Below are 21,144 nucleotides of genomic sequence, written 5' to 3' on the forward strand. Positions count from 1 at the left end.
TGACAATTAACTTGAGGGGGATGGTGTCGGTTTGGAGAATAAATTCTTACCGCTATGGGTCATGTTGAGAGGGTGGGTGAGAAAGTAACAATAAGCTCAGTCACTTGTCTGACTTTCCCTCTCTCTCTAATCTGCTGCATATACGACCTCTAACATTACATTTTCTATTACCTAAGATTAAACTGTTTAATATAAACCGTATTTAAACAAATAATACAGAATATAAATAGATACATAATCTATATGCATAATACATACATAAGTTTAAACACTATAAGAACAACTTTTATACAATGGAAGATAGGCTTATTTACTGAAAGTACTATAGCGATAATAAAAGTGTGAATACTGGAGGGACACTAAACAAACATTGGATCAGAAAGCTAATTCAGTACAGCACATTTGGTTGTTACAATGGTGGATTTTAGTTTGCTAGTCTGACAACACTGCTATAATGTTGAAAATAGAAGGCATAATACATAAATAATTTACATCTTCCGGCACTAACAATTCATTACGAGCTTACGACCAATTGCACATCACTAATTCAACATACGCTAATGTTTTACGTGGCCACAATGATGTACACTGTACAGCATTCTCTGGTACCTCCAGACATCAGATATTCTTGCCAACAAACTTCATGGTCTCCTACAAAAAAAAAGTTGGATAAATATTGGCAAATGAAGAAAACGTGTAAGATTTAAGTTTCGTTGGTCATATTGGGTTAGATCAATGACGAGCCAATAAATCTACTGCAGAGGAAATAGCGGATGTTCTTCTTTTTTGAAAATGGTGAGCCACCATAATGCCGTTATGTTGTGTATGGCAGATAAGGGGTATCAAATTAAGTCCTTGCTGTGATCTGATGAAACATCCTTCCCTCTTCCCTTATGACTCACACTTACAACACAGTGCCCAACGCCAGCAAAACAAGGCCACTAGAATAACTTAGCTTGTACCATTTCGGATTGCTGTTCGTAGTCATTTCTCATATAAGTTACTCCAGCAATATTTAATAGACCAATGTTGTCAGGTGGAAGCAGGGGTGTATTTCAGGCTTGGCGGGCAGTGGCAATGCCAAGGTACTATTTTTCGAGGTAAGGCGGCGCCAAGGAATTTTTCTGATTTTGTAATTATATTTTGCATATAAAAATTCATATTTTATTGATACGCGTACTTAGGCCTAAACAATTTCATAGTGATGTCTACTCTTCAGAGCTCTAGATTAAAACTCAGGTATTTTCGTCTGACATTCCATAACGATTCCTGCGGGAATATTGCTGATGCTGATGATGACGATGACGACGAAAACAACTACTGCCGGTACTATCGAAATCCCACAGTGAGAACACTTTTCTGATAGAAATATACTACTGGATGGAAGCGCAAAGATTACAATTGAATTGGTCGGTAGTAAAAGTGCACATCTAAATTTTTTTCTGAAAATGGTTTTATTGCACTAATATACAGTCCATCATGAGACGCACACATTGACTAGAAGAGAGACCCACTAAGTCGACTCCAAGCCTTCCACAATTTCAAGAAAGTAGTACTGAATAGTATTCAGTTTTTTCTCTCTCTCCTGAAAATTTTTAATTTTATCTACTAACCTATTCAATTCCTAATGACAAACCAAAAGACATTGCTTACTGTTCAAATAAGAGGCCTGTAAGATTTTGTGGTCTCCCGATCACTTCAGCAAGATCTCTTAGCAGGGAAATTATGATTCTGTCCTCTAAATTTCCAGGTAATTCACGAAACAACGAAACATGCAGTAGCTATACCAAGCCAAGATGCTATGTCTATTGTTCGAAAGCATGACAAACCTGAAATTTTCATAACTCTCACATTCAATCCGCAATGATCTGAAATAGTTACTGCTTTACTCACACATGAAAAACCCGATGATCGTTCTGACAATGTCACTTGCGTTTTCGCATTGGAACTCAAACTGAAGATGGATATGTTTAAGAAAAAGCGTTTGGAAAAAAAAATTAAGAGAGAAGCTTTTTAAAAGAGATATTTTTGACAGTTACACTTCATTGAGTATTACGTTGCTTTAAATGTCACATCTTCCGTGGAGTATGTTTTATTATTATTATTATTATTATTATTATTATTATTATTATTATTATTATTATTATTATTATGGAAGCAAATAACTTTCAAAATGTGTGGTAGGTATTCTTACTGGAAAATAAATTTGAAAAATCTTTACCAGTATGCATACTTAAACTTCTGATGAACTTAGTTTGTAGCATTTGCTGCACAAGCCACTACAGAGTGAACCGTAAGTTATGTTATTAATTTTAGGGGGGTTATTCTTTGAGTTATTTCAAACAAAAAGGTTCAATTCAATTTTACTTCATGTGTATATTATGCAAGTTTTCCATCATGTGAATCTTCAAGATTTCAATGTGTTTTCTAGTGACTTTATAGGCTTGTTGATTTTACATAGCAACAGTGCTTACAAACATTAATTCGTTTTATTTCGTTTTTGTGTAGTTTATTTGCGCGTTTTAGTTTAATTTATAAGTGATGTCAACCAACATCCCTCTGTCTACTCCTGATTCTACTAACACTTCTTCTGTCACTTGTACTTTATGTGATAAATCTTTTACTCATCGAGGCATCAATACCCACATTTCGAGATGTCATACATCACAAGATTCTTCGCTGGATATTACCCCATCAGCAGCAGGAAATCCTTACGATATTTCTACACATATTAGTGCTACCAATGATAATGATTCATCATTACGACAAGATAAAATTGAATGTATTTATTTAAAAAAATTGTATGATAAAAGGGGTATTCATAAGCACATGAAAGTGGCTCATGGTGTACGGTCAACTGCACTTAACATCTGTCCTCACTGTAATAAATTTTTCAAAGGTGTTAAGCAGCATTTTGCTAAAGCTCATCCGGAAGAATTTCGTACTAATCTATGTTCTAGTTATAAATAATCAGAATGGTGTACGGTCAACTGCACTTAACATCTGTCCTCATTGTAATAAATTTTTCAAAGGTGTTAAGCAGCATATTGCTAAAGCTCATCCGGAAGAATTTCGTACTAATCTATGTTCTAGTTATAATTCTAATAATCATAATGTTTCCTTTGATATACCGGAGATACCGCTCCCTAATCTCGAGAGTGAGAATGTTTCAGACAAAAATGATGTTCATGGATTTCAACAAAAACTTTCAAAAATATAAGGAAGATTTCAAAGATTTTTTTGGTACTGCTCATCATTTTCTCCCTGGCCCCAAACACCCCGCCACGCGGTATTATCTCGCACGCAGACGTGGTGACTTCAAGAATAATAATAGACACTATACTGAAACCACAAATCCGCAAAGGAAATCCAAACGAGAAAAGCAAGTCAGACTAGAAAAATACAATTACCAGGTGACACAATTCCTATATTATAACCAAAGAAAGACAGCAGTTCGTCGAATATTTGAACCTAATAAATGTCCTTTAAGTATTCCGGTAAATGAGATTGAAACTACGTTTAATAATCAATTTAATAATGTAAACCACCATCACTTGGATAATTATCCGAACCATATTACTGAAGTTGACAAAGACGATATTAACAACAAATTTCTGCATATTGTTAGTAAGGAAGAAATTCTTTAAGCTATGCAAGGTATTTCGATTGACACTTCTGCAGGACCAGATAAAAAAATATTGATGCGAACTATTAAATGTGAAAAAGTTGCAGTAATTTTAGCATTAATAGGAACTAAAATGTTATCACACAACTGGGTACCTAATTTTTTTCGGAAAGCTAGAACTGTTCTTATATATAAAGGTGGAGAAAAAAAGGACCCAAATAATTATCGACCTATAGCCATTTGTTCAGAAATTCGAAGAGTTTTGGAGAGGTGTCTTTGTTCAAGAATGCAACAATACGTAGAATTTAATGAAAACCAACGAGGATTTGTATCTACCGCTGGTGCACAGATTAATGCCTCTATATTAAATTCAGTTCTTCGTAAGGCCAAAACCGAAAAAGAAGATGTCACCATCTTGATTCTTGATGTGCATAAAGCTTATGATACTGTTGGACATCGGCATTTGGAATCTGTCATTCACAATTCTGCCCTTCCCCAAAAATTACAGGATTTAATTATAAATTTACAGTGTGGAAATGAAACCCAGATAGATGTTGGAATCCATAAAACAAAATCCATACCGTTTAAACAAGGGGTTATGCAAGGCGCTCCTCTTTCCCCAATGCTTTTTAATCTCAGCATATACCACATTTTTGATTAATTATCCGAGCCTAGTGTGGCTGAAGAATTTGGATATGACCTTGTATCGGATTTAAATAATGTAGTAACATTAGGATTTGCGGATGATATTGCACTTGTTGCCAAAAGTACAATTGCTGCATCTGAAATATTTACCATGACAAAACGGTCATTACAGCAGATCGGATTAAGTCTAAATGAATATAAAACTCAAACCGTCGTCATCGAGAAAGGAAAATTAAGTAGTATTACAGTGAATCTTGGAGGATCAATTGTTAATAGTATTGATGGAGATGAACGAATCAAATACCTTGGGATTAATTTTTCTGATGAAATTAAGTTTGACAGTGCCAAAGTAATCAATAATTTAAATAATAAGATCCAAACTTTAACATCTACTTATCTTCTGAAACCAGAACAAAATGTTTTAAATATGTATATTTGGCCTATACTTGTTTATCCTCTTCAAAATGCTCCCCTTCACCAGCTTTCTGACCGGTTTCTCGAAGATGTGGATAAGTTAATTAAAAGTTCGGTGAAGGAAATCTTATGTTTGCCAGGAGACACGCCCGACGCGATGTTGTACACCGAACGTAATTATAAGAGTCTCAGCCTTTTCAAAGCTCAATGGGAAGCATATTTACAGCATCTCAATATTTGCAACACATTATTGAGAACCTCGAATCCTCTTGTCGTTTCTACAAGGAACATAACAGCAGAAAAGAAAGTCTGTTCAAGGAAGTTAAAAATTCTACCTGAAGATCTGGATATAAGTAACATCAATGTCTATAAACTACGACAAAATCTTAGGAAACAAGAGTACGACAAATGGTGTGCGCTTCCACATAAAGGAAAAGGTATGTCTTCCTCTGAATGGCGGGACGCAATTAAGATGAATGCTAACGTAGCACCAGTGAGAAGTCTTCATGGGAGATCCTTGGACGGGTTCCGTTGCAGATACTGCAACGAGATTGAAACCTTAGCACACGTCCTAGGATCCTGTCAGCATGGAGAACTCCTGAGAAATTCACACCATCATAACATCCGAAAACTAATAGCACAAGCCCTTAGAAAAAGATCCTTCGAGGTCCATGAAGAGGTGCACTGCGTTGCGTCTGAAGGCGGCAGAATTAGAAGAGCGGACATCGTGGCTCTAGACAAGACTAAAGGTTTTATACTGGACCCAACTGTTAGATTTGAGATAAGCCAGACCCAACCATCTGAGGTCAACAAAGAGAAACAATAAATTTATGAGCCTACTATTCCGTATTTTCGAGAAAAATATCAGATGGATGGCACCTGGGAAGTACATGGTTTAATGATCGGAGCGAGGGGCACCATCCCACGATCAACTGTAAACACTATCAAAACATTTGGAATCCATGACATCATTCCAAAAATAATTACTTCAACCATTAAAGGGTCTGTGGCAATTCTGAAAAATCATTTATACGGAATATCATAATCCCCCCCCCCTTTCTATTCGTTAGTGTGTGATTGTTCCAAATATATGTACAAATTTATTATTTCTTAAATTTGAGCTCCTAGTTCACATTTCAATTTGACTCATCTATTTTACTCTAATCGTTATTATTTTTATATGTATGTTATTCTGTGTTTTTGGCAACCCAGGATGCCTGGGCAGACTATTTCTTGGAAATAAATTATATATCGAGATAAAAATAGTTTTATATGATATATTTCATAGCATGTTTTGGGAAAGCCATTGATTGAATTACCAACATGCTCAGTCAATTTAAGAGGGCAATGTAGCCCATTATGATAATAAATTATTGAAAGTATTTTAATTTTGTTCTTTAGGTCTGCAGAAATTTGATCCGAACAAGTGTAACATTGAAAAATTCCTTTGCAGAACGAAAAGTTTCTTGTTCCGATCTAATTTATGCACATTTAAATGACAAAACTAAAATTCTTCTCCGCTCCACCCATTCTTCATAAAATTCTGGGATTTCGAATATTAAATCAATGACTTTCTCAAAACATGCTATGAAAAGTTTCATACAAAACAATTTTTATCTCTAAAAGGAAGCAAGAACGAGTGAAATTGCATTGTACTTTTTTGTTTGAAATATCTCAAAGAATAACCCCCTGAAATTAATGACATTACTTACGGTTAACTGTGTATATATAAAACAATTATCTTCAATATTGTAAGTATACTTGCAATAATTATTGTATCACAAGAGAATTTAAACATGTAGCATTGCAGAATTACTTTGTAACAGAAAATGTTGAAAATAAAGCATTAAAAACGCACGCACGCACGCACGCACACACACACACACACTTACTGTATGACGATTCACAACTTTACGCAGCACACGAAACGTTGCTTCATCAGAAAATAAAACTCTCTGGAGATAACTGTCATGTTCAGCAATGAGGTCTAACACGGTGATCACAAACTGAAGTCTTTATGGCCTATCATTGCACGAGATGTGATGAACAAGCTGCAATTTGATCAGCATGCATTTTCAGTCTCTTGTGAAGTAGTTTCTAGGAGTGTATAATTGACAACTCACACTACGGACCGAACGTATCGGGCTACGCTGGAATGAAAATACTCGAATTCGTTCCACGTTTTCCGCGTCTGGTGAGTGTCCTTAAAACACTTCGCTTCCAAGAACTGTTCACGCCACTTACGGATGTTTGGTCACTCGGAGCAACCATACCATACTTGTGTCTGGTATTCCTTACGACAGTCACTGACTGCATTTTGGTGTATGTTGGTGCATGATGTGCCATGAGAGGAAAAATCTTGTCCGACATTTTTAAAGAAAGAATACCGATACGTATGTGGATATGATTTTACATCATTTTTTTTTTTCAAGGGTTAGCAAAGGTGAAAAGAAATTATGAATTCTTTCAACAGATTCCCCGCCCCTCGTTTCCTTAAGAGAAAATAATCAGGCGTTTAGGACAGAGTCGTTAGTGTTAATTTGTTGCTCGCTCCATCCCCCGACCTGACCCCTTGTGATTTTTACCTTTGGGGTTCATTGAGAGAAAGTATACGAGATAAACCCACGCACCTCATAAGAGCTCAAGCATAATACGATATGATAATGTGATATATTTATTCGTCAACCAACTTTACAATTCCACTCTCCCAAGTACTAACATTGTAACTCACTTTTATACATTTTTCAGGAGATGAAAATGAAGTTTTAAAATGATCGTGTAAATTAGTGTATACAAAAAATGTAGAGTAACAATAAGATTTTACATACAATTGGGAAGGTTTAGAGCTATACAATGATAGTACTGGGAGAAAAAGAAACAATTTAAGACCATATTAACTAGGACAACTCAAAACCATTAAAAATTGAGTTACAGTGTTAGTACTTTGGGAAGGTCGAATTCATAGTTATGGTGAACATTTACATTTCTGCTTTTCGATCCATCACTTTAATAGCCTATCTACCCACATATCATTCCGGTTCATTTATTATTATTATTATTATTATTATTATTATTATTATTATTATTATTTAAAGACCATTAAAAAGATGGCTTAAGACCATTGAAACCGCAACACACCACTAGATCTAATGTTTGAATTGGATTATTATTATTATTATTATTATTATTATTATTAGCCGTACCCGTGCGCTCCGCTGCACCCGTTAGAAATAAATATAAAGTAATTACATACTTAAAATAGGACGTTTGATCCAGGGAACATTCGTGTTTGATAGAAGGATAAATCGTTTAATATGTTACTTAATTTAAATTGCATCCAAATAATTAAAATGCGATCATTTTGGTCCAGAGACACTCATTTAGTGCAATGACAATTCCTTTAACATGTTTCTTAATTTTTATTACATGCAACCATACTTTAATGAAGACTGACATATCATTTAGATTTAATGTGTATACTTTATTTTACTTGCTATATCTTTCCATTGAATTATGATAATAACTTAATTTTAACCTTTGTTTTCTACGTATTCAGTAAATGGCGCTTGGGCCACTATGGTTCTGAACCCTTCAAATAACTTAAATAACATATTATATTATATTATACTAGCCTTACCCTGCACTCCGCTGCACCCGTTAGAAACAAATATAAAAGTAATTACATAATTAAAATAGGACATTTGATCCAGGACACATTCGTGTTTGATAGAAGGATAAATCGTTTAATATGTTACTTAATTTAAATTGCATCCAAATAATTAAAATGCGATCATTTTGGTCCAGAGAACACTCATTGGTGCAATGACAATTCCTTTAACATGTTTCTAATTTTTATTACATGCAACCATAGTTTAATGAACATTGACATCATTTAGATTTAATGTATATACTTTATTTTACTTGTTATAGGTTGCCATTGAATTATGGTAATAACTTAATTTTAACCCTTCTTTTCTACGTATTCAGTAAATGGCGTTTGGCCCACTATGGTTCTGAACCCTTAAAATAACTTAAATTATATTATATAATATTACATATATTATATTATATTACATTACATTATATTATATCAGAAGTTACTGTAATAACATTATAGCATTATGTCCATATAGAGAAACTACACTTTCCAATGGTGAAATAATAATTAATTATACAAATCGATTAATTTAGCTTCCGATATTACTTCATACAAACACAGAAACATTCTCTGTAGGCTATCTTTCATAGCTTTCGATTGTTGCTGTCCAAGGCCCCTTATAGACGAAGTCATTTGTTTTTTATTTCATTATACGGCCTTAGATGGCAGTTATTTTAATTTTAAAACTCATTTATCTCATTAAATATCAGTCCTATCAAAATTTTTCAAGGAATAAAACTTATCGCAAATTATTTTTAAAGAAACGTTTGTTATGTAACATTTTTCACAAAAATCAATAATAAGCGAGATATTTCGATTTATTTAATTCAGGTCCCCTTATAACCCCCCTTTTAAATAATGTATTTTGAATGCCATATAGCCTAAAATCTAAGTTACCATGAACATAATTTATATTCCAATTTTCATCGAAATCCGTTCATCCATTATCGCGTGAAAAGGTAACAAACATACAGACAGACAGACAGACATACAAACAAATATTTCAAAAAAGCGATTTTCGGTTTCAGGGTGGTTAATTATATATGTTAGGGCCAATTATTTTTGGAAAATCGAAAATTACCAGAAAAAATTTCGGCTACAGATTTATTATTAGTATAGATTATATTATATTATATAAAAATGTGTTGATAACGGATGTACACCGATAAGTAAGTTTTTAATTTGTTATGGGGGCTCTTGAATCTCAGGAGGAACAAATTTTATTTTACAACAGCGCAACATAATCTGCTTGGCTCATTACCCAATTTTTTTGCATTGCATTTAATGCATATGTATTTTATGTATTTTAACACGATTCAATTGAGCATAGTTAAAATTTGGATTATAAAATAATGGAATGCTAAGCTAACATATTAATACTGCATACTAAATCAATACACTCTTGCGGTTCGTTAATTCTCTGAGATAAACATTATTTTAAGAAATACAGGAAACGAATACACAGAATAGCCTATCAAGTTGTTTGTGCATAAGAAGCTATTTTAATCTTACCTGTCCTCAATTCACTCCGAAGTTACTGTAATAACATTATAGCATTATGTCCATATAGAGAAACTACACTTTCCAATGGTGAAATAATAATTAATTACACAAATCGGTTAATTTAGCTTCCGATATTACTTCATACAAACACGGAAACATTCTCTTTAGGCTATGATTCATAGCTTTCGATTGTTGTTGACCAAGGCCCCTTATAAACGAATTTATTTGTTTATTTCATTACACCGCCTTAGATGGCAGTTATTTTAATTTTGAAACTCATTTATCTCATTAAATATCAGTCCTATCAAAAGTTTTCAAAGAATAAAACTTATCGGAAATGAGTTTTAAAGAAATTTTTGTTATGTAACATTTTTCATAAAAATCAATAATAAGCGAGATATTTCGATTTATTTAATTCAGACCACCTTATAACCCCCCCCCCCTTTAAATAATGTATTTTGAATGCCATATAGCATAAAATCTAAGTTACAACGAACTTAATTTATATTCCAATTTTCATTGAAATCGGTTCAGCCATTATCGCGTGAAAAGGTAACAAACATACAGACAGATAGACAGACAGACAGACATACAAACAAAAATTTCAAAAAAGCGATTTTCGGTTTCGGGGTGGTTAATTATATATGTTAGGACCAATTATTTTTGGAAAATCGAAAATTACCAGAAAAATTTCGGCTACAGATTTATTATTAGTATAGATTATTATTATTATTATTATTATTATTAACATTTTATATCTTTTCTTCGCTACCATCTTGTCTAAATCTTATCGTCTGTTTTGTAATAACAAATTCATTTATTAGTATTTCCCGTTTAATCAAGCATAATACAGCCAGGCGATTGCCTTGACGGGAATTTTAACGAGTAATGGAGAACATGTTGAGGTGCCAAAAAACGTACACACGACAGCGGTCAGGCTGAGCTTGTTCTTAGTTAAACTAGGTGAGTACATAACATTACCTGCGTCGAATCAGTGTCGCGTGATCGATTGGTGTACTGTTGCTAAGCATACGAAAGCCGTCGCGCGGACTATCACGTTACACTGACACTCCTACATAGGTTAGTCACTACTCAGGCTACTGTATGTCCCATGGGGTAGCTGCGTAGTCTAGCTCTAGAGCAGCGATCACCAGAACACTGCACTCTCGGGCTAGCGTCTCTTACCCGCAAGTCTCTTACAGCACCATTCCTGGCTGCTGGCGGGTATGCTTCCTCCTGCACGAGGGTGCATCATTGTATGGAGAAGTATGAACACTTCGCGTCGGTACCTTTGATGTAACAAGACTGATTTCAATGAACTGGTTAGCATGGGAGTGAGATTCTGCTTTTTCCCTAGAGTTGGCTCTGACATCACACCAGTTAGCAGTCGATGCAGCAGAATATAACAGACATGTAATTAATAATTAATACATCTAAGTACATTATGTATCGGTACTCAAAATAAATTGCACCGATGAAATAATAAATCTGTCATTATCTGTAATGTCTAGACTCTAGAGTTCCTTTATAGTGAGAGTTGAAACGTTGACCCCAACAACAATTAAAATATGTAATGATTTGATAACACTGAAAATGGAAAACAAAATTCCTATGAGAAGTAAAACCATATGCCTATATATTGTAGTATACAAATATTAAACGAATTTGATACATAATTTTATAATTATTATATTATTTTATATCATTTATTATATATAAAACATAAAAATTATTATTACAACTAGTTTATCACTGAAAAATAAGGAAAAGCTGTTAACTTGAATTTATTTGAAGCAAAGCGTTACTAGATTATGCAATAAGGTAGCCGATGTTTGGAACCTGTGTCTCATATTCAGTTATTATCTTAGCGTGTGCTCGATTACACTAACCTCTAGCGCTTGAAATGGGAACTAAACGCCGGCGCACAGAGAAACAAAACAAGAAAATTCGCTCAGTATCCATTCTATATAATCCCTATTCGCTGGGTGTTTACCCGTAGCCCATTTCAGTGAGTGCTGACGACCACTGCTCTAGAGTGTAATGTCTTTCATGGGGGAAGAAATTTTCTGACCAAATTTCGGCCAATATATGGGACCGGTACCCACCCAGCATCTTAATTAATTTGAGGAGATGGAGTAAGTAGTACATAGAGAAGAATAAACAAGGATAATGTGTAGTATTTGTTGACCTGAAAAAGGCATTTGACAGAGTAGGCTGGAATAAATTTATAAGGATCCTGAAAAAAATTGAGGTGGAGTGGAAAGAGAAGAGTCATCTTTATATGAAACGAGTAAAAGTCGGGATAGGAGAAGAAATGCCACAGAGATGTGAAATGGGGGAGAGAAGTACGACAAGGATGCTCTTTATCACCTACTCTGTTCAACATCTACTTGGAGGATTTAGTAAAGAACTGTTTTCAGAACATGGGAGGGGTGATGGAAGAAGAAGAATAAAGTGCATAAGATTTGCTGATATAACGTTGTTAACAGAAGAGGAGATGATGGAAAGAAATTTACGGGAGGGAGCACTATGACCCAGCACCACGACCTGTTACAATCTATGTGCTAACTCCCAAGCTAGGCGCATTCCCAAACCCACATCGGCTGACTACACTAAGGTTTCGAAAAGGCAACCCCCCAGGCCAGCACATTTCTTGCGTCGCCATCTGGTGATCGGAGAATGCTATGGAATGATGACGAACTGGAGAAATGGTGGCGGAATTATATATATGCCTAATATGGGGAAAAATGGGAGAACCCCGAGAAAAACACAACTGAGATCTTGCCCACCACAACTGTTACTATGGATTTTTCAATGAAAAATTCTATACTGACCGAAACTCGAACCTGGGCCGCCTGCGTGACCGGCCCGAGGTCTGACCACTCAGTCACCGCAGGAGTTAAGAGGAGATGATATTAATGTATAAGGTAAAGTACTCAAATAAGAGACACGTTCCTAATAAGAGATACACTGTTAATTTCTCCGGTATAATTTGCCATCTCTCGATAACTATGGGAAATCAATGTGTTTGCTTCTAAGTCTCTAAGACATTGTGTTCTTTGTCTAACCTCAGTTGAAAGTAAGCAACGAAGCTGAGAGCAAGCAAAGTAATTTTTCACATTTTGAACTTTTTGATGGTTTTTGTTGAAGAAGTGAACAGCAGTTAATGTAAGGTACAACAAATTTATTATTAATTTTATAAAATTGCTGGGAAAATGTTGCATATAATAAGGTAGATTGCTAATAAGAAAGATAATAATTTATAACCTTGGGTAGCTATTTCATTTTTATTTATTCCGTTCCCTAAGAAGAGATACCTAGGGGATAGAGAGATAGTATCTCTTATTTAGAACCCTTATTTGGTTTCATTATGATTCTCACCTTTGAGAATTTACGAAAGACGTTAATGTTTCTAGTCGTGTCAGTTTGTCTGCTATAAACTACATAATAACCAATGAAAGATTAATTGAACTATTAATTAGAATTAATTACAAATTAGGTCAATCATTAATTATCCATTGTCCTCAATTATTCATTACAAAAATTACTAATTGAAATGAGTAAGTTATCATTATTAATGACTAAAATTAATTTTTCATTGAGATGACAATAATATCAATAGCTAAAATCAATTAAAATTTGCTAGTCCGACAATATTTATCTTACTTAAAGATCAAAATATAAGTGCGTAATTCGTGAAATATTCTCTACATATTTCAAATAAAAATCTTGTGTAATTATTAAAACTATTAAATTTAATTGTGATTCCTGGTTTCGAAAATTTGGTTGGACTTGTGTAAATATCGCTACTACAGCCAGTGCCAGCGTTTGTGGCGCTTGTCCTTGGAAAAAAAAAGCCAGTCAGTGAGCACTTGTTGCCAGTATAGCTGAGAACGGTAACACCCAACACGTCACGTAAGCAATCTGCCAATCACAGTTGTCAGTCTTATTGGCCACTGATTGCGTCAAAGGCAAGACACTCGCACTTTGCGTTTCTGGGATGTGTCCTTGAGTACACTGTCTAGTCAGTGGCATCTGTTACCACTTCGGCTGAGAGTGGTACCATATCCTAAACAGATCTGACGTCAAACATCTGCCACTCGCAGTTGTCAACTTTCATGCCCACAGACTCTGCCAAAGATAAGTTATTCGCTCTCAACGTTCCCATTACTTATTTCACGTGCCAGAAGCGGTGACTTTAGTTATATCACAGTTACAGAAGCAGCAACAACCACCTCAAGAGCCGCAAGTTTTAACCAGTGAGGAGTCACATGTAAAGTATCCAGAGCAGGAAAAGGAGCTATCATAATATCAATTCTTTAACAGAAACAAATGAGAAAGAGTTTAGATAAGAAAAAACAAAGAAAATATGAGGCTCGCAAGAAGGTCGAAAAACAACAAGAATAACAGAAACAATCAGTCCAAGAAGCACTGCTTGAGTTCGTCCAGTGTTGAAGAATCGGATGTGGAAATGCAATTAACTCTAGTGACTCGGAATATGGAGAAAATTATATGATGAAGAGTGATTGTTTTGCACTGGATTTTTTTCAGAGGACACCGGGGCCCAGGTGGGAGAAATAGACTCAGTGTTCAAAATGTCGTCGTCGGGCACACGAAGACTGCGGCACTGATGAAGAACTTTTTATTTGTCCAACTTGCTCAATACAGCGAAATAAGAATTGTGTCAATTAAAGGGGTCGCAAAATAAGTGCAATCAACTTAAATTTAAAATATGGAGATCGAAGTTTAATATTCTATCATTTAGTCTTTCTCTAGCAAAATATTAACGTTAGCAATAGTAGCCTAAGTAAGATTAGTACATTCATGTCCGATTTGACCGACTCTGTGTTATTTTCGTAAACCATCTTAATTTGACTTGGAAAAATTTCAAGTAAACAGCAGAATTTCTGTTGAGAGGAGTTAAACCAGTGTTGCGCTAACCCCTTCAATTTTAAAATGTTCCTGAATTTACTGATATTATCTATTTTGAAAGGGAATTACTGTTGGCATGTAGATCTCCTTTTCCTTGTTCACATCAGAGGGCTGGGAGATGGTGTCTTCAAACCTCACCGTAGGATCAATGATCTCGACTTGATCTTTTCTCCGATTTATTGCAATTATATCTATTAGACGAAAGCTACCACCTTCAGCTACATTTTGTAATTTGAGGGCCTTGCCTATAGTTGCTCGAACGATATTGTAATGTTTTATACGTAGTAGCTCTCCCTGAGGGCATCTTTCGAGCACATGAGGTTAAGCTTTATAATGAACGTCACGAAACAAAATAAATACTTAAGTACTGTAGTCAAATCCTTCTAGTATCACAAACATCTGAAAGAAAATAAATTACTTTTCACAGAACTCACGCACTGAAAGTTTCATTCTTCTACAATAAATTCTTAACTGAACATGTTTGTGGAAATATTTTCAACTTAAATTTTCATCCCATATATATTTGTCACGTTCCCAAATGCAACGAAAATCCTAACTACTATAACAAAATGTTGACTCTCTTACTGAACCTAAATAAAAGCTTGCGATAATCTTAACTACAGTCTAATTATTGTAAAAGAATAATATTTCATTATATCTGTAGCAATGAATAACATAATCTAATCAATACAGGAACCACATGGTCGATTCCTAAGAAATAGGAAGGTGGTTGCGAAGGAAAACCAAATCATTTACATTATCAGGGTGCAACTTTCAACGTCTCTCACTAAGTACAAACCCTCTATACCGAAAACACATTCGCTGGGTGCACTTGTGGCTGGTACGCACAGAATTTTCTTAGCCACATGTGCTAGGTTGGGGAGTGCCGTTTCGTGAGGCGAGGATATTATCTTTGTGCAACGACTCATCCAAATTTGCGGCTACCTAACGGTAAACATTGATATCTATCCAAATATCTGTTGTTGCAGCAGCTGAGCGAAGTTTCACATTTTCTCGAAACTGGGGTATAATTTCGGCACGCAGGGCATCCGTCAACACATCAACACACTACTCTGTTTGATAAGATTTTTCTGTGTGGTAGGAAGTTCTCGGCAGCCACACGTCCATATTGTGCTCCAACATCAATAAGAATTTCAGCCACATGTTGGAAACCTTGCCCGTAACTATGCTAAGTGGTCTAAGTTTCAAAGCATACATCTGAGTCAAAGCATTTATAACCTCCGATGAAACATTACTTCCCTTCGCAATACTCGGCCGGACATTTGATCCTGTAATCCCGCTCTTTCCTGACCGACAGTTATGTCTTTTGAGATGTGAAGTGGTTGAAGTACGATACTGAAAACTATTCCCGCTTTTACAGTGAATATATCCCACAATGCTTCCTTCTTCATCTACCACAATTAAAAAGGTCCCATACAGTACTGCTTAATTACTTTCACATTTTTTTTATCAATTTGAATTTGTTTATTTGTAGATCATGCATAACATCCCTTACAGACAATGATTTCATTTTATTATAAACTAGCCGTACCCGTGCGCTCCGCTGCACCCGTTAGAAATAAATATAAAATAGCCTAATTACATAATTAAAATAGAACATTTGATCCAGGGAACATTCGTTTTGATAGAAGGATAAATCGTTTAATATGTTACTTCACTTAAATTGTATTTAAATAATTAAAATGCGATCATTTTGGTCCAGAGACCACTGATTTGGTGCAATGACAATTCCTTTAACATGTTTCTTAATTGTTATTACAAAGATCGGATAAGGTTGTTAAGTGATCATGATATACTAGGCTTAGCGGAAACATGGTTAAAGGAAAATGAAAAGTTAGAATTACAAGACTTTATATGTATTAGTAAAACTATGCGAAAACAGGGAAAAGGGGGAAGAAATCCCGGGGGAATTGCCGTTATAATTAGAAAGGAACTAGAAAGCAGGATAATTGAAATTAATTCTAAACTAGACGAAATAATATGGATTGGAATATTAGATTTTAAAAGGAAAGTGAAATTCGTAATTGGCTGCACATACGTGCACCCAAGGAATTCTAAATATGTCAACAAAAGTTTTTGGAATATGCTAAAATTGGACGTGAATAAATTAAGAGAGGACTACGAAGTGGAGGAAATATTATTAATGGGGGATTTCAACGCAAGGACAGCAGAGGAGGATACTGAAAGCATAAGTCTTTGGGACGAGGATAATGAGAAAATTAGGAACAGTAAAGATAAAGTAATTAATGAAGAAGGAAGGAAACTAATAAGATTTTGTGAAGAAGAGAATTTTGACTTGTTAAACGGGAAATATGGGGAGGACTATGAAGGGAATTTCACGTTCGTTTGTTCGAATGGGCAAAGTGTGATTGATTATATGTTAATAGCAGGAGAGCTGAGATATAAGGTAATTAACTTTAAAATCGAAGCAATCATATGGCTTTAAGTATCGAACTAGAAGTAGAAGCACCTATTAAAGACTCAAGAGAAGAGGGTAAAGAGATCAAATATGGACGGGGAATGAAAGGGAACAAAAGAATCGTGTGGAGAGAAAAGGAAAAAGTTAACTTCAATAATTTGTTAGAGGACAAAATGAGCGTATTACTACAAATGGGAATACAGGAAGCAATTGATAATAACTTTGATAAAGCAGTCAAACTACTCTACCACAGTATCGAAAGAGCTAGAAGAAGTATGATGCACAGCTTAAATGGGCAAAGGAAGATAGAAAATGGGAGTTAGTACGATTTGGAATGTATAGAAAGCAAAAAGCGATATAAGAAGGCATACAGGAAGTGGAGAGGGAGTAACAGTAGAGATGATAAAGAAGTTTTTCTAAATCTGAAAAAATAATATAAAGACCTACTCTTAGTAAGAAAGAAAACTTTCGCAAAGAATGAGCTTAACAAGCTGAATGTATTAATTAGCAATAATAACATATCAGCAGCGTGGAAGGAAATTAAACGGGTGGCGAAGTGGGAGAAAAAGACAAATGAAATTGGGGAAGATGATTGGCTGAGACATTTCAATAAATTAATGAGAAAATGTATGGGTGCTGAGAGTCCATATACCTGTGGTGCGGGCATAAATGAGAGATATAATGAAATACTCGATGAGGATTTTAAATTAGAGGAACTTAGAGACTTTATATTTAAATTAAAAAATAAGAAATCTGCGGGAGTAGATGGAATTCCCATTCAGTGCTGGAAAGAAGTTAGTAGGAAGGAGAGTTGGTTAAAAATATTAGTGAAAATGTTTAACGGAATGAGAAAAAGGTTCAGGATCCCGGACTCGTGGGCTTCAGCAATACTTGTGCCAATTTACAAAGGGAAAGGGGACGAGAAAGATAGAATAACTATAGGGGCATATCACTCTTATCGTGCTTAGGAAAAATGTATACAAGTCTGCTAACAAGAAGGTTAAGATCATGGATGGAGAGGTATGATATCATCTCTGACTTTCAGAGCGGATTCAGGGAAATGAGAAGAACAAGTGATAACATTTTAATCATTAAAACCATAATTGATAAATATCTAAATTCTAAAAGAGGTTGTATGTACTGGTGCTTTATTGATTTAGAAAAGGCTTTTGAGTCAATTAACAGAGAGAAATTGTGGTACAAAATGGAAACAATTGGTATCAGTTCCTCATTTTTAGAAAATATAAAATCAGTGTTTGGAGATGTGGGTTTTAGGATTAGGCTAGCAGAAGGAAATCTGTCCAAATTGATCGAGCAAACGAGAGGAGTGAGACAAGGTTGTAACCTGAGCCCTTATTTATTTAACATATTTATTAATGATATTTTAGATAATGTAGCAAATGTGAATTCTCATTGCCCAGTGTTAGATAACATACCTATTCCGGGACTACTTTTTGCAGATGACTGCGCTATTGGAGCATTTTCGGTCAACGGGCTTCAAAAGGCGGTTAACGAAATTAATAGCTTCTGTAAAACGTTGGATCTGAAAATAAACGAAAAGAAATCAAAAGCCCTAATCTGCAAAAAGGGCAACGTGCATAGTAAGAAAGAGAAATGGTACGTGAATAAAATTCCAATTGATTGTGTTTCCAGATTCAAGTACCTAGGAGTGATAATAGACAGTAGGGGAAATTGGAAGTTCCAAAATGAATTGGCACGGAATAAAGGTAAAAATGCACTCCAAGCAGTTGACAGATGCCTAAATAAATGACCGAATATTGGGGTGAAGAATTTGGTCAACATCTATAATGCACTAGTAGAATCAAAGATATTATATAATATTGAGATATGGGATAGTAGGTTATCCAGCAGAAACATCGATAAAGTAAGAGCCAAAATGTGTAAAAAATTTCTAGGAATACCGGAGATTGCTTCTAACCTGGCAGCGTTACTAGAGATGGGAACCGATTCGAGTCTGGGAATTATTTTAGAAAGAAAAATCAAATATTTTTGCTTCTAACCTGGCAGCGTTACTAGAGATGGGAACCGATTCGAGTCTGGGAATTATTTTAGAAAGAAAAATCAAATATTTAGGTAATATTCTGTGTAGGAATGATTCGGCAGTTATGAAAATATGTATCTTTTGTATGAAAGCCGCTAATTGGAAATCGAATTGGCTGAAGGAGCTGGAACGAGAAATAAACAGATTAGGTCTAAATTGGCTATGGAGAGAACTAGGGTCTATAAACACGAAAACTATTGGAAGAATAGTAAAAGAGAGGGCAAACGAAATTTCGAGACAAGATATTTTTAGTAATATTAAAGACCTAGGATCACTAAAATACTATAGGGAGGTTAAGCAGTTTTGGGAACAGGAAGAATATGTTAGACTAAATTCAAGGGAAGAGAGAACAGGAATGGCATGGTGGAGATTAGGTATCTGGAGACTCAAGAATAAAAGAGGGAACGTAGAGAAGGATAAATGTCCTTTGTGTGGACTAGCTGAAGACGCAATGCATATTGCGCTAAAGTGTCAGGCAACGAATGATCTGAGACACAGTTGGGTAGATAAAAAATTTCTACAAATAAACGCTATAGTAGCTTATAAAAAATGAATGGTCACCTAAACGCCAGCAATCTGCATAAATTAGGAAAATTTCTTTTTAGAGTTAAAATTAGATGGGAAGAGAAAGTCAAAGCTCTAACGGAGATGGAATTATAAATGTTAAGTAGTCACACGATAAGAAACTACGAAGAGTAGTCAATGAAGTTAACAGAATAATTCTTAAGAGATTGAGCATAAAAAATGAAAACGCTGAGGTATGAGTTTTAAATACATGAGCTATACTTATTATTAGTTGTGTATTATTATTATTATTATTATTATTATGTTTTATTATTATTATTATTATTATTATTATTATTATTATTATGTTTTATTATTATTATTATTATTATTATTATTAGTATTATTATTGTAAACAGAGGATACTTATAGGTTCATTATGTATTAGTTTTTGTTATATTTGTATTGAGAGTGATGGCGGATTAAGAACTGGAATATATCTAATCCGCCATGACGTGAACATAGATTGATGAAGTAAATAAATAAATAAATAAATAAAATAAATAATTGTTATTACATGCAACCATAGTTTAATGAAGATTGACATCATTTAGATTTATTGTGTATACTTTATATTACTTGCTATATGTTTCCATTGAATTATGGTAATAACTTAATTTTACCCTTGTTTTCTACGTCTTCAGTAAATGGCGCTTGGCCCACTATGGTTCTGAACCCTTCAAGTAACTTAAATAGTGATACAGCATATATAGTGATATGTAATTATATTTCTTTCTTTCGAAAATGTAAGAATTCACGATCTCCAATATACAAATGTGTTTTTTCTTTCTACTCAAAAATTTTATATTTTGCACATTGGAGTTATTGCAGGAACAACAACGCTACAATCTGAGGCGGCGGTGAAAATGTATTATATTGTTATTTTAAAAGTCTTGTATATCCTTTAATCGATATTACTTCATACAAACACAGAAACATTCTTTGTAGGCTATGTTTCATAGCTTTCGTTTGTTGTTGTCCAAGGCACCTTATAGATGAAGTCATTTGTTTTTATTTCATTACAGCGCTTTAGATGGCGTTGTTATATGAATTTTAAAACTCATTTATCTCATGAAATATCAGTCCTATCAAAATTTTGCATAGAATAAAACTTGTCGGAAATTATTAAAAAAAAAAGTTTGTTATGTAAAATTTTTCACGAAAATTAATAATAAGGGTGATATTTCGATTTATTTAATTGAAGCCCCCTTATAACACTCCTTTTAAATAAAGTATTTTGAATGCCATGTAGCCTAAAATCTAAGTTGCAACGAACTTAATTTATATTCCAATTTTCATGT

At 34.5% G+C, this 21,144-nt stretch overlaps 1 protein-coding gene across 2 annotated transcripts in view; it reads right to left on the bottom strand.

Annotated features, from left to right (window-relative positions):
• Positions 1 to 21,144, bottom strand: part of LOC138699663 (probable replication factor C subunit 1) — a 233,206-nt gene that overhangs the window by 57,362 nt on the left and 154,700 nt on the right. Inside the window, exon 2 of one of the 2 annotated variants that reach the window (XM_069825716.1) lies at positions 18,654 to 18,760. The exons of the other annotated variant lie outside the window; for it this stretch is intronic. Within the exon in view, the coding sequence (XP_069681817.1) occupies positions 18,665 to 18,760 (96 nt within the window). The 3' untranslated portion in view covers positions 18,654 to 18,664. The remainder of the gene's footprint in view (positions 1 to 18,653; positions 18,761 to 21,144) is intronic. 2 annotated transcript variants of the gene reach the window in all.

This window comes from Periplaneta americana, chromosome 1, assembly GCF_040183065.1.
Source record: "Periplaneta americana isolate PAMFEO1 chromosome 1, P.americana_PAMFEO1_priV1, whole genome shotgun sequence".
Lineage (NCBI taxonomy): Eukaryota > Metazoa > Arthropoda > Insecta > Blattodea > Blattidae > Periplaneta > Periplaneta americana.